Raw genomic sequence first — 15,735 nt, 5'->3', positions numbered from 1 at the left:
ATATATATATATATGATAATTTACATGTACATTTATTTGCTTGCTGATCGGATATATGTACACACGTATAAATAATCAATAGCAAAGCATATCGCGCGTAATATATCACATATGTACTTGTCGACGACAGAGAATTAATCGCATAAGTTTTTCTTTTTGCGTCTTGATAAAAGGACCGATCAACGTTCCATCGATGTCATAATAAAATATTTCGTCGATATAACCGATACGCGTTCAACGGTTAAACGAGACTAATGCAGCGTCTACATATATATTATATAGTTCTCGATTCATATTGCACACCGAGAGAATACAAATGGAAATCGGTAATTCTCTGTCGTGAAATTGCATCTATCGCATAAATGTGTGTAACTTCCCATTCATATAAATGTATAAAAATAATGAATTAGTATTAAAACGGTTATTTTTTTTTTTTTCTAAAGAACATGACGCAGAAAAAGAGGTGATAAAATTTTATTACATTTATTTACTTTTTTTTTTTTTTTTTTTTTTTTTATGGTAAGCTCGTTCACCTCGGATCTTCTATCGACATAAATCTTTGAGAGAAAACGTGACTCGATGTCTACGGCCGAATATATGACTCTATTTACGATCAAAAATAGATGGATGAACGAAGAAGAGAAAGAGACAAGAATGGAAGAAAAATAGAAAATAATGGAGATAAAAATTGAATGTGTCAAACGTAACATTGAATTCGAAATGAAAGATAGATCAACATAATTTTGTAAAATGTTTTGGTAATGATTTTTTTTTCCCATTTCTTATTTTCGTTTCTTTCTCTTTTTTTTTAATTCTTTCGATTAGCTATATCTGTACATATATATATATATATACACCAAGGACACACATAAATATCTTTTAAAGTTTCTACAGAAATTCTGCTTACTCTGAATAAACCTATCTGTTGTTGTGTGTATAGACGATTCCGATATTCGCGAGCTTTGTTCATCAGAGCGTATGCCTATTTACAGTTCGTCTCTTGATGTGTGCACACTGCAGCATCCGTGCAGAAATTCATCGTACCTGGAAATTTACCGAGGGCATCTTGTTGACTTCTCAACGAGCGCAGGCACACAGGTATGTTCTTCAAAAATATTCATAAAAAGGGTCTAATAATCAGAAAATTGGAGGTTAATAAAAAAATATTTGGAAGAAAAATTCCGTGTTTGCAATATAAAAAAAAACTTGTAATGCTTCGTTTTATGCATCCGATAAATTTCCGTTGATCATTTAATTATATAGAATATAGAATATTTTACAAATGAATGGCTAATAGTTTTATCATTTTTAAAATTCTTCGTACAAAATGGATTGACAAATTTCATCATAGTATCAAGTTCTCTTGGATCATTTGTTTGTTTGTTTAGTAAATAGTCCGTCTTAATAACAATCACAGATAACAAAGTAATAAGTGTTTCATTCTAACTCATCTTTCTCATTCTGTTAGAAGCAGACATTTTTTATCAACGTCAGGGATTCATTAATGAAACTTCATGAATAGTACGAATCCTCGAGAATCTGCTCGAAGAGTGATTAAGAAAGATAGTTAAATTACAATGAGAACCCGATCAATGATAGTGTCGAGTTATGATAGAAAAAATATCAGAGCTCATTGATACGCGTGTCTTATCTAACAATTCAGATTGTTCCTTAAGGTTACAAATTACTTTTTTTTTATTCTAATAGTTCAAATAAGATGTATATTTGATTAGAAAGATTTTTGCAAATTATTTTATTGATGACATATGTATTAAATTAGCCAATAAATAATGTTGAAATTTTCTTTTTACATTTTAATTTTCTTTTTCTTTAGTATTTTTTTTTTTGTTGCTCAAAATTCAAACATAATTTGTAAGGCCCAATCCAATATAAAATATTGTTTATATATATATATAATGCTATAGTAGTGGATTGTGGCTAATAAATAATATTGGAATTTTCATAATTTTATAAATAAATAATATTAGTATTTTTTACGGAAAATTCTTACATATTATTTAATGGCCGCAAACCAATAGATACGATTCATATATATATATATATATATATATATATCATTTTTATATATAACATTGTAGTCATATTTTTGCCTATTTTGAGATGAAAGTTGGAAAAATAAATAAAATATATAAATAACATTCGGCAAAGAGAATATTCGTCCGACCCTGTGATGTGTTCCTTGCGACTGACGATGATATTCACCCTGTATCGACCCAGCAACGCCCACCCAAAGAAGAGCTCCCACCATGGAGTACCGACCCATCTAGTACTGGCAACTCGTACAATTTCATCCAAAAATCTAAACGCAATGCGACGCACCGCATGCGGATGGCCTTCTTCTCTCCATAAAAGTTTTATGACTTTATGAAACGTTGTCTTTTAAAAAATCATAAAAATCCACTCTTCCCTTATTTATTATTTATATCATAAAATATCTTATCCGATCAAATATTGAATCCTAATATACTTGGGATTACCCCATATACATATGCGTATGTATAACCTAAAAATTTATTTTATAAAATTATTTCAAAATTGTAAAATAATAAAATTAGATCAACTTCTTAAGACATATTTTTGATACAAAACAAATTATTTGCTTGTATGTAAATTAGAAAGTTTATATAAAGAAATAGATACACATTTACATGCTATACCATATTTAAAAGGAAAATTTCATAAAATATAACTTAAACATTTAGTTTATGAAATAATATACAAATTATAATCATGAAATTAAATTTTGAGAAATCTTTTTAAAACAAAATATACTATTTACTCTTGTAGAAAAATTAGAGGATTTATTCTTTATTTTGTCAAAATAAAAATTTGACAAAATGTAACCTAAATTCCATTTTATGAAATAATTCGTAAATTGTAGTCATAAAATTATACAAATTTTGTCGAGGATTATCTTTTTTCAACATAACAAATTATCTCCTTGTATAAAAATTCGAAAATTTCTATAAAAAAAAAAAAATATATATATATATATGTTATGTTATACATATATCAAATAGAAATTGTATATATCAAATAAAAGTTTATTATTGTTATACATACGTGTGTTTGCGAGTGCGCGTATATATGTATATTCCTTATTTACACGAATAAAAACAGACGTATTCTTATTTAATGGATAATTAACGAGGGCTCCACGCGTTGTCTAGCAGTTTCAACGAAGAAAATACGAACACACACATTGATCGTCAACAACTTATAAATTATTACAAGAAACGAATAGTTTTGCGAGAAAATATACGGCTTTCACATATGGCGCGGATAAAGGAAAGCCACTGGGAAAAAATCGCGCCAATTATGCAACTATGGCGCCGTCTGTCGTCACTACTAGGAATCTTTATTAGGGATCTGCATAAATTTGAATAATTAAAAAATGATTAAAACGGTATTAATGATAAAATCTTGAATCAGTATAGTAAAAATTTTACAATTTCAATGTTCTTTTTCTTTCTAATATAATAAGTGAAAAATATAACAGAAATTTATACGTTCGATTTAGACGCCATATTATACTACTTGATACAAAACTAGATAGAATCCGATATTTTTATTTCAATTTGCTTAAATTTTTATCATTTTTCTTTTCATTTCTGATCTTATAATTTTTTTGGCCTATTCTTTAACGCTTCTATAATTATTTTTACATGAACGTCAATTCAATTCATATAATTATTTATTGTCTTTTATTATCGCTATAAAACTGATTCTAAACTTTCTTTTTTTTTTTTCATTATCATTAAAAGTTTTCTTAGCTATATGAACGATTGACTCGTATATGTAGTTATAGAAATCAAATGGAAAAGCATGTTTGGCGCTAGGAGTCAACTCGTGTTTTCTGCCAAGTAAATAGTAACTACCCATTCTACCAGCTCTCTTTGTTTGCAACGTGCACGTTCAACTTCCTTCTGTGATACCCTTTAATGTCGATTTAATTAATTTATTTTTATATATACTCAAATAATTGTTGGTTCTTAGAAAGAAAAAAAGGACGTTTTGTTCCTACTGTATTTTTATGAGTTACATTATGTTTAATTTACTTAACTTTTATCGTGACAAATAGTGTAAGTTGTTGTTTATATTGTGAAATATGGTACATACTGTAATATTGGTTTATCAATGAAAATAAAAAAAATATATATATGTATATATATATATGTATATATCTGATCATTTCAGAAGATTGAATGTTCTCAATCATTAAGTTTCATTACTGCGGTGCACGGGTTTCCAAAATAATTCCCGTTTACGTTACGTGTACAAAATGGAAACGGAAGAATATGATAATCCTAAAGAAATAAGAGCAACATTAGAAACATATAAGAAATTAGCAGATGATTTTTCTAACCATGACACAATCTTAAAGGTAAAACATATATTTTTTTTCTCAGTTCGATACATAAATACAATGTTATCACGTATTTTTGTTATTACAGGATAAAACGGTGTTGTCCTACATAGCATATATTCTCGAAGTACCTTATTTAGATATTATTAATCTCTCATTAGATATTTTGGAATTGTTTATTAAAAATGCTGATAATTATTTACACATAACCTCTACTTTTGGAATAAGGGAAGCCTTAGATGCTGTTGTAAACAGATTTATATTGAGCGAACCAGAAATATCTAAAAGGGCGCAACATCTAAAAGATAACATAGAACGTATGAAACCACCTATATATAATTTACGCAGTAGATGCAGGATCATCGAAAGAAAGAAATTAAAAACCCATGTAATTGTATTACATGTTCAAGGCTTATTACCGGTAAGTTTGTTTTTTCTTTAATAAAAGCTATCTTAATTAATGAGCTTTATGTTTAATATTAAAAATAGGAGACTAGATCTGAACTGGAATCAACATTGATCAAAATTGAGGGATTGATATCTCTTGTAATAGATGTTGAACATCAACGTGTTACCATGCGTACATTGAATAATGTTACCGCCAAGCAAATTGCTGAAGCTATACAAGAAAATTTAGACAACATGGAGGCATGGCTAGTTACAAAAAATAAATTCAATCAAGAATTTTTAGTTAGATTGGTAATTTGCTTTTTGTTAAATTTCCATTTGACACTTATGTAAAAATATTGAAAAAATCAATGAAAATTCTATGTCTCAGACCCATAAAGAAGATACGGATGACATTGAAAATATGCCAGAATACTTACCGGAAGAAGAAGAGCAAGAAGATGGAAAAGAAGGAGTCGTATCTTTATTTAGTGGCTTAAGACAAAGTGCTTCGTCGTTATACAAATCTACGACAGAATTTCTTCATAATTCCTTTTATTGGTAAATCATTATTGATAAATTAATTAATCAGTTCGAATCATGTTCGAAAATGTTCTGCAAATAAGAACATATTTAATGGATCTTTTCATTTATATGACTAAAGACTTTTAAATCAATTGTAATTATTTATTTATGATCTAAATATCACTTTTTATGGATATTTTTGTTCTCTTTAAATTTTTGTTTCTCTTTATAAGAGTATAGCGTTATAAATATTGTAAAGATAACAAAAAGTCTCATGCATGTACCTATTTACCAAGTTCATATTTGAACTATAATGTACATACATCTCGAATTATCTCGAATTTTCTTAAAGAAAGATGTGTTGTAAGTTATGTAGAGTTATATGCGATCAAAAACAATTAAATCTTTTAAGCTTATTACATTTACTTATTTACTTAATTTATATTGCGTATGACTTCTTAAAAATAATATACTATACATCAACGTATTAATTATCAATTTTAGTTAACAAATAATTTCAAACTATATTTTAATGTTTCAAAAGTATACATGTATCGTTGTTAAATGTTATAAAAAAGATTCGTAAAGAGAATGAATATTATGAATATAAAAAAATGTGTTATTTAGAATAAAATATAATGATCCATTGTTCGATAATTATCGTTTTCTCTAATTTTTTTTTCTTTTTTTTTTTTTTTTCATCTTTTTCTTTTTTTCATATCAATAGATAAAAATATTAAAAATTTCCCTAAATAGAAAGAGTGAGACAATGACGATGATTCTATAAATGTTTAGGAGAATTGTTAATTGCAAAATACAAACTACCGTTGTATTTTTTATATAGATATAAAAAAAAAATCCTTTCGTTTCTCAGGTACTTTTTGCAATATTCTTATAGTAATATTGGATATATAATGTTCTAAGTTAATACGTATAATGTATATGTACCATATAATGATATACTTAAAAATGTTTAAATTAATGTTAGTTTAATAAAATAGTAATTAAATCACAAAGTCACGCATGTTAGGCCGTATTAATGAACTTTATTATACATAACATTAATTTTTGTGTAGCATTTTTCTATTATCAAAGAATAATAGACTTAATCAAATTAGCTGCCAATGCATGGAAAGGGATAATGTACACACTCACATGTGTGTAGGTATCAGCATAAATATGTTGAATACAACATATATAATTCTTATACAAAGTATACCTCTACACACTTTATAAATCATCTTAATCAATTGAGCACATCAATACATTGCCTATTATTTTAAAGTACTATTCTTTTAAATCTACATTGTATTGTCCATATTTACAGACATATAATAATTGTCATTAAGGCAATCTGAGTTTCAAAGCAGGTACAATAGATGGATGCGAAATATTACGTTGTAAAATATAGAGTAAACTATATTTTACAGTCAGACGCGCATAAGAGAGCTGCGTAATAATTTCATTGCTTGTAATTTGACAGAATGAGTATATCGTCAGAATACAATTAAACGCTATCATCAAAATTTGTTTCTGAACTCAGATTTTATGACTTTTATATTTTTCTATATAAAATGATTTATTTAAATGGTAAGCTAGACTAAAATGACGGATTTCAATACTTTATATATATATACATATATATATATTATATATATATATATATATATATAAGAATCATTTCGTTCTAACGATGATCTAATGACTAAAAATTAGGAAAAATGCATGAATTATCTGCTTTGGGAAACAGAATGAGTATAAACAATTAAGTACAATGTGTATGTGTATGTGTGTGTGTGTATTTGTGTGCGTATATATATATATCTAATATTGAATATGTCACCCGCGCGTTATATCTCTAATGACAATTGTACATATATATTGCTTTTATCAGCTCTTATTTATTCTCTCTTTTTATATTTATCTCTTTTTTTCCATTTTATATTGGTGTTTCTTTAAATTTAGAATCATGTAAGAACATATATTTAGAACCTCGATTATCCGAAACTACTACGGGATTGATTTCTTTTAAATGAAGCATTTTTTCGGATAATCAAATTCAATGACAATACTCAACTTTATCATAATATTGCATTTATAAAGGAAATCATTTTTTCAATCATTATTTTTAAAAAATTGAAAATATACGAATATTTTAATTAAATTAATAATAATACTTTATTATAAGTTCTTTTCAATTTGTTTATACACTTAAATGTAATATTTCGAATAATCAAAATTCTATTAGATGCCATATTATGTTTCAGGAATTATTTTGAAAGACTATATTTCATATATCTCTATATATATATATATAGCAACTATCTTTTCGAATTTATATAAATTGACGCGCTTTATACAAATGGCCATCAGTACTCGTGTCACGTTAATTACCTAATTATCGTTAACATTTGTTTTTCTCTTCGTTATTCGTGAAAAATACTTTCATTATCCGTTTTAATGTGAAACCTCTGCTCCTATGCAAAACGTTTGCAACATACTATTATTTAATCTACTTCTTTCGCATGCTATTCATAATGAAATTGTGATATTGTTCTAAATAGTTTATACAAAATAAATTTGTTAAACCCATCATACAAATTACTGGAATGATCAATTTGTTAATGCACTCAGATATTTGTACAGGATATATAATCCAAAGTCTTATCGCATTGTACCATTACTGATTATGACTTACCAAAGACAATGTTTATTTGGTATACTAGAAGAAAAGCTACTTTTATAATTGTATCTTTATATCAGTTGAACTTATGTCAAAAAATTATTTCCACGTCGTTTACAAAGGTACAATTTTACGTTATACAACACAAAGGAACTATAAATAAAGGAAATAATCATAAAGAAATGAAATGATCTTGCATGGAACAAGATGAATTGACGAATTGATGATTTACTGATAGTAAATCATCAATAATAAATCATAATGTATACATTGTTAATGCGTTCAACCTGATGCACTAAATACATAATTTTCTATATATGATCTATATCTATGATATAAAAAAGATGTCTCAATATTCAATTGCTAAATAAATACACCCTCATAGCTTTGATGATTTGAATTATCGATTGTAGAAAAAGAATTGAACGAATTGAATAAATGTATTGATTTTTTTCAAAATTGTAAAATTTAACAAACATGGTAAAACTTAATAAAAATTCAAATTCCTGTCCTGATATTATTTTATATATTTGTATGCATATTTGTTATTTCTATTTATTACGATCTTATTTGTATAATCTATAGATATATATGAAATTATATAGATTTTGTTTTACTTAGAAATTATGCATGGCCGATACAATCTAAGAAATATATACCCTGAAATAGACAAGCATCTGGAATACGTAATATAAGCTGTAAAAAAATAAGAATAGATGAAATATGATTACTTAAATGACCAATATTGCAGGTGACATTATATATTGGAAATCATTCTTAAATGAGATGTAAAAATGATACTAATACGAACTCTATATATTACTTTTCAACCTTATTATGTTAGCATTGTTTGGTTGAGATGCAATAGTAATCTCACTGACTTCATCCGTTTCCGATTGACTTGAAGAATCCGATCCATCATGTATTCCTTTTCTCTAAATAATTGTTAAACGATATGAATACATTAAATGTAAAATGACTTAAATTTATAATTTTCAATTGACCATGTAAAGTATAGTCGTTTATATTTATCTTTAAATTTACCTTTTGTGAATGATGAATATTGCGAAGGACCCTTTGAACGTCAGGATTACTTTCTAATGTAGAGGATTGACTGGACGGAGGATGTGAATATTCTGAAGTATTCTCCTCGTCAGAGGCCAATACTCCTTCTATTCTAACGGTTGCTTGTTTAAATCTTCTTAATCTACAACCTGGACCAATTGGCCTTCTTGCAACACTGAAAATGTAGATACACATTTCTATTGACTTTAAGATCACACGGACTTTCCCATTTGGATATAATTTATTTTAAAAATGAACGTACCTTCTACGTCTAAGAGTATAACTATAAGTATAATTTGGGTCTTCTCCTTCTTCATCAGACCAACTTTCCTCGCAAGCATCATCCTCTTCACGATCGCATAGAGTATTTACAAATTCCGAACAAGACCTTACTCTATTCTCAGACTGTTCTTGTGATATATTTAATGTACTCGCGACGGAACAATAGTTCGCTGGCAGTTTCGTAGGCTCATCTTTAGCCCTGCTACAAAACAAAACATTTATTTTATTGACTTCTGCTTATGAAATAATATAATAAAATCACAGATAATATCTAAGATTAAAAGTTGTTAATACCTATGTGATTTTATTACTTCATCACAATTTCCATTATCCATAGGTGAAATAAGACGATTAGCATTTATAATTTCCGTCACTTTTCTACCGAGAGTCTCAAGATTATCATCGTCACTGCAGTCTGCTAATCGTTCATTTCCATTCGTATTATTTTCATGCTCATGGTCTGGACTAGAACAAGAACTAGACTGCATTTTACAATGAGTTTCAGACAAAATTGGATTCCCATTGAAATATTCTATAGATTGTTCGGCCATAGACTGTTTATCGATACCATCTATTAAAGATTTTTCTGTCATTGAAGAATTCATTGAATTTTTAATGGAATTCACAACGTTTCCACTTATATCCATTAAGTCTGTTTGAGTCTGATTGTCAACCAGTCTCGCCATTATTTCGTTGCTCTGGAATAAATGGTACGCCTTCACTATTCCTATATTATGAGGCACTCTACATATTTTTTTTTTTTTTTTTTTTTTTTAATATAACAGAATTACTTCAAATTAATAAGACATTTATGAATGCATTATAAGTATGTAAATATTAAGTATATAAATAATACTCCCCCAACCCCATAAAATTGTGTCTACCTTTCTCTCACGATGAGGACTCGATCTTGGACTACAGTTTGCACCACAACCAGATCCAACTCTTCGATGTCTATATTTCCATTGCTTAAAATTATTATTATTCGATGCTAATACAGTTTCTGGTTGATTCGCTTCGTTCAACTGTGTAAAAGTGGTTGCTTTAGCAGGGCTTAATGGATAATCAACAGGAGACGACGGTGTAGTAGGAGTTGAAGAGGTTGAGAACTGTATTGTAGGATTTCTTCTGCGATATAATCTTTCCTGTGCTTTCAGAAGTGGATGTACAAGACGTTTTTTACATTGCTTATATCCCGATTGTTGTTCTCTTCTACAAATATAACATAAAGGAAAAGAAAAACGTTTGAATGGTTTAACGTGAATTGTTTCTCAATGTAAAAATTGTCAATAAATATATCTTACTTTATCACGTCTCGTTCACGCTGTTCCAGTTGCAGTAATACAGCGCTTAATTCCAAATAAAGATTATTAGTACGTTCAAGTTTACGTTCATAATGTTCCCTTATATCCTGAGCGTGCCTTAATTCATCTTCCCTTCGTCTAATTAAATCGGCCTCGAATCGAGGACTACTAGAGCTATTTGATTGCATCTGTTTCATATGAACTCTTATTTCTTTTTTCCAAGATTGCTGCAATTAAAATTATCATATTATTTGATTTAATTTGATTGAAATTGAATCTATAAATATTAATTATAAAGTTAATCTTACTTGAGATTTAAAATATTCATCAGATTTTGTACAGAGCACTTCCACAGCTGCAATTCCAAGATGAATTTCAATATGTTTAAAGGAAGGTCTGTTACGAGGTTTAGCTGACCAACACTGTTTTACAAGTAATCTGTATCCTTCCGGGCAACTCGCTGGAATGGGCAAATGAAGAGAATTGTTTCCTACGCCCCAAATAATAGCAGAAGAATCAACATCTTTGTAAGGTATTTCTCCGCTTAATAATTCCCAAAGTACAACGCCGTAAGACCATATATCAACTTTTTCAGAACAAGGTTCATTTCTAATTATTTCTGGAGCCATCCATGCAACAGTTCCAGCAAAACTCATTCTGGTACTAATCTCATTCCATTCTCTGCTAGTACCAAAATCACTGATTTTCACGACCTCACCTTGACCTATTAGAACACTTTGTAACACAAAATAGTATTATAAAAATATATTGATATGAAGGAACATTATAAATAGAATTTAATACGAAACGCTTACTTTGGACTTTTGAGATCTCTATGTATAATTTTATGTGAATGAAGATAAGCCATCCCTGCTGCAATTTGTTTCGACCAAGATACCAATCTGGAAGGTGGAACTGGCTCTCCAGCTCTTAATAAATCATATAAAGGTCCATATGGGCAAAACTCCATAATTATACAATAGCATGGTGCTTGTGTACATACTCCCCTAGAAATATTACGACGCATTAGAATAGATATAAGAGAATCTTATTTCAAATATTCCTATAAAAACTTTTATATATAAAAAGTTTTAAGATATAACAAATGTATATATATATATAAATATATATATATATATATATATATATATATATTTCTTTTTAATCAATCAGCTTACTTAAATTGTACTATATTCGGATGATTTAATTTTCGTAAATGCCGTATATCAGTCTCTCGTGGTTCCCTTACTTTTTTAACAGCTACTACCTCTTTGTTCAATTTACCGCTAAAAACTGCTCCCTGAGCTCCAGAACCCAACCATTTAAGTTCGCTAATAGATTCAAATGGTATTTCCCAATCATCAGCTATAATAAAATATATAATTTATATCATTTGTATTATATGCGTTTGTATACATTACTACATAATATGTCCATTCATATGCAATGCCAGTCATCATAAATTGTGATATTTCGCGGTCATATACACGCATAACAGAGACATAAAAATGATGCTCACTTTGATGTCCTTTGATCTTTTCATTGACAGCAGCCTTTGATAGCATAGTCCATACAGGTCGCATACATCCTAATATTCCTTCGACCCAGCTCGATCTTTGAGCGTCTAAACTAACAGATCCTGAGGTACATTTGGTTGCAAACTCGCTACAATTACTGTTGCTGTCCGAATTCGTTTGATTGCTATTGTGTATTTGAACTTGCGTATCATTAATAATTGGTCCTCCTGCGATTCCACTTAGTTGACCTAACTCTTCCTGAATGCATAGCATGCTAAAGCATAATCATAAATTATTTCTAGTTATTTTGTCAAATATATACCATATCATATTATTTCAAACGCATGTGACAAAGAATGTTATTGTTCCCTTTCGATTAAAAAGAATTTCTACCCACTAGCATAGTTCATAGAATTCTAAAAGACTTCAGATTCTACCTACCGCTCCATACATGCTCACGTATGCACGTCACGTTTTGTGACGTCGTACGCATCGCGTGCACGAGCTGTGTACTCGTGCACGAGACGACTCTTGCAATACAACGAATAACAGTCATTAATAATGCTGCATTATAAATGAATCGTCATTGTATAATGACAAGAGACATTTTAATCACGTTATAAGGATAATTTCATTTAGATAAGAGAACCGAAAAAGATAAAAAAAACATCGAACTTTCTTGACAGATCAAACGATACGGTAGATTTTGTACCGTCCTTATCTGATCGATCTACTATTTTGTATGTGTAGGTTATTCGTGAAACGTCGACGACGTTCATTTTGTTCGACGATCGTCGATTTGTAAAATATATCATTACAATTCTATCGTTTCATTTTTAATCACGTATCAAAGAGGAATTGTTTACTAAGAGCTCATCCAACCCTATTAAATTTATTTTCGAGCTCACCTCTTTGTATCAACGTTCTTTGGTATATCGACGGCGACGACTACATCAGGCTGTACTTGCACTTTCTTGGAAAAAAACCGCGCGAGAACCATTGTGCTATTCGTGATACATGCATCAAAAGGCCAACGTTTCGTACGCCGGATAAAAACAACACCTTACGATCTATTTTTTCACGCACTTGACAAAAGGAAGTAGATTCGGGCCGAGAAAATATGTACAAAGTAATACAAGATAAACGCCATACACACAAACATACCGAAGCGCGAGATAAACTGATACAATCTGCCGACAGAGGGCTAACGTTCATTCTCTTTCTCTCTCTCTCTCTTTCTCTCTCTCACTCAATTAAGTTTGATTTACAATAAAACATGTGACTCTTCATTCGGTTTAAACGCACAAATTTTCAAAAACAAATTTCATCTAACACAACGTAGGTATATATATATATATATATATATATCTACATTTCATCACGCATATCAATTTGTATATTTATAATAATTTTGAAAATAATATTAAATGATATCATATATAGATAAGATATAAATAAGATCATAGAAAAGAGAAAGAAATTTATATGTAAGCTTAATTAATTATTACAAATTAGAAATAACAAGCTACTCTTTATCAAATTATTTTCTTCATCTTATATTAACATTAAAGTGTAATGTATTTTTCACACCTATTCGTAAATATGTGTGCCTCTGGATGAGAAGTGGATAAGATGACTTGGCTCACTTCGGATGAAGTGACTGGTTCCTGAGACTCAAGATTAAACATCTCAGGTTGGGATATCTTTTCGGCTTCAGCAGGAGTACGCATTATTGTCTGCGAATTGATATTCTAATCCTGAAAAGGAATAGAGGAATGATAAACAAAAAAAAAAGGCTATAATAAGATAATTCAAGTGGTTATTCATATTAATCAAATACATTTTAAAGAATGAAAATGTATAACAGAGATTTCTTAACATTTTTTCCTTTTAATATATATTATTTATTATGAATTGTAACTTTCAATGATTATAATATTTACATTATTTTATACATATGCATCTATAATTTATCTAATATGATATAATTCATAAATACTTTGGACTTGTACATTGTTCGTAATCGTAATATTTCTTTAATAAATAATCGGCTGTTATCACGAAGAACGAAACTTATTCCTATCCAAGAATGCAATGTATCATAATTCTGTTCTACATCCGTGCATTGAAATCACTCGATAAAGCCGGTGATCGCAATGCGAAGCCTACTTCGTAATATTCAACATCATCGAATCCAACCCTAAGAACTTATTATTACTACGATATATAACATCATGGACATCTTATTACTTAACGATTTGACTTTAGTTACAATAAAATAGGACAGGCGATAAAAAAAAATAATATTAATCGTTAAAAATCTTCATAAAATTTTCGAGTTTTAAACTTTTCCTTTCTTTGTAACGTCGCGGCCATTTCAACATCAGCCTTGAATTTCGATCTATGAGATACCGATCTAATCAACTGTAAAACTAACAATAACAAACTACGAACAATCGACTGAGTTAATTTAAAAGTGCATATCTTTTTATTGTCATTCATAATAATATTTGTAAACAAGTTGAAGAACGTTGATTATAAAAATGAATTTAAATCGAATGAATATGAAAATAGAAAGAACAGCGATAATAATAATAATAATAATAATAATAATAATAATAATAATAACAATAACAATAATAATAATAATAATAATAATAGTAATAGTAATAATAATAATAATAATAATAATAATAATAATAGTGATAATAATAATAGTAATAATAATAAAAGGAAAGGAAAGAAAATGGACGATGGTGTTAATAAACAGGAAGAAAAAAAGAAAAAAGAGATGAAATTTGGGCTCAATTAAAAGATAGTGTAAACGCATGGAAAATAAAAAGCGTCATAGTACGTTCGATACGTAACCTGGCCATGTCGTATTCGAGGAATAAAAAACATAGGCATCGCATGGCATCGACCCCTTCCGGCTACCGAGCGACTTACGACGGACGAATCAGCGGTCTCGTGGGAGGACAAAAAAAGAAAAAAAAACAGAGAGGGAGAGAAAGAGAGACGGAGAAAGAAAAAAAAAGAAAGGGGAACGCGTCGAAGGAGTGAGAGCGCAAGCGGGTACGCGCGCGCTGCTACACGCGCAAGTGTTCCGTGCGTGTGACGGACGCTTTATCGATTCGACGAGTTTAATGCCCAATCCCTTTTTCTTTACCTGCACGAAGAGTGCTTCTTCCCGAGATGATAATTTTTCATGAATCATTCTGAAGATCGCTTTTCTTTCAACGTCCCAATGATAGACGTTTTTGCGATCCATTTCTTTTTCTGTTAGGATCGTCCAGACATTCGTAGTCCTTCTCCTTTTATCCTTCTCTCTGTTGAAATTTTCTCGAGTTCTTCTCACCTTTGCTATACTACACAAAGAACACACCTATTATCGAATATATCCCCTTCATTCTGAAACAACACTACCCACTCACGACCGTATCGCAACTGTGACCGAATAGCAAAAATTATTATTATTTCTGTTGACAGTCATTAAAGACACGCGCCATGTAAATCTACACGACGACGAAGCGCGACACATACGCGTCCAACGGGTACTGAACAAAATGGCGCTATTATTTTGCCTCC

General features: G+C 29.4%; 2 protein-coding genes across 7 annotated transcripts; one reads left to right on the top strand and one right to left on the bottom strand.

Annotated features, from left to right (window-relative positions):
• The first annotated feature begins 983 nt into the window (after positions 1–983).
• LOC118442161 (armadillo repeat-containing protein 1) lies at positions 984–5,884 on the top strand. Of its 3 annotated transcripts, none has more exons than XM_035867440.2 (5): positions 984–1,098; positions 4,219–4,405; positions 4,476–4,808; positions 4,877–5,086; positions 5,166–5,884. In XM_035867440.2, the coding sequence occupies exons 2-5, from the start codon at positions 4,304–4,306 to the stop codon at positions 5,337–5,339; spliced, it is 819 nt and encodes a 272-aa protein (XP_035723333.1). In that variant the 5' UTR covers positions 984–1,098; positions 4,219–4,303; the 3' UTR covers positions 5,340–5,884. The 3 variants fall into 3 exon arrangements, with proteins under 3 accessions (XP_035723333.1, XP_035723334.1, XP_035723332.1); XM_035867441.2 differs by lacking the exon at positions 984–1,098 and adding an exon at positions 3,773–3,884; XM_035867439.2 differs by lacking the exon at positions 984–1,098 and adding an exon at positions 3,891–4,103 and having other exon boundaries at positions 5,166–5,883.
• Positions 5,885–6,185: 301 nt separating this feature from the next.
• On the bottom strand, positions 6,186–15,715 carry wnd (Mitogen-activated protein kinase kinase kinase 13 wallenda). Of its 4 annotated transcripts, XM_085661946.1 has the most exons (13): positions 15,317–15,714; positions 13,741–13,907; positions 12,153–12,424; positions 11,812–11,998; positions 11,449–11,640; positions 10,942–11,368; positions 10,634–10,860; positions 10,214–10,541; positions 9,624–10,027; positions 9,310–9,531; positions 9,027–9,222; positions 8,794–8,917; positions 6,189–8,678 (listed from the first exon to the last, which is right to left on the bottom strand). In XM_085661946.1, the coding sequence occupies exons 2-12, from the start codon at positions 13,878–13,880 to the stop codon at positions 8,795–8,797; spliced, it is 2,718 nt and encodes a 905-aa protein (XP_085518072.1). In that variant the 5' UTR covers positions 13,881–13,907; positions 15,317–15,714; the 3' UTR covers positions 6,189–8,678; position 8,794. The 4 variants fall into 4 exon arrangements, with proteins under 4 accessions (XP_035723317.1, XP_085518072.1, XP_085518074.1 ...); XM_035867424.2 differs by having other exon boundaries at positions 6,186–8,917; positions 9,310–9,528; positions 15,317–15,715; XM_085661948.1 differs by lacking the exons at positions 13,741–13,907; positions 15,317–15,714 and adding an exon at positions 12,592–13,052 and having other exon boundaries at positions 6,190–8,917.
• Between the last annotated feature and the right edge of the window lie 20 nt (positions 15,716–15,735).

This window comes from Vespa mandarinia, chromosome 16 (assembly GCF_050613455.1).
Source record: "Vespa mandarinia isolate Hongniang chromosome 16, ASM5061345v1, whole genome shotgun sequence".
In the NCBI taxonomy this organism is placed as follows: domain Eukaryota; kingdom Metazoa; phylum Arthropoda; class Insecta; order Hymenoptera; family Vespidae; genus Vespa; species Vespa mandarinia.
Note: the sequence above shows the minus strand (reverse complement) of the source record. Positions and strands in the feature narration are given on the sequence as shown.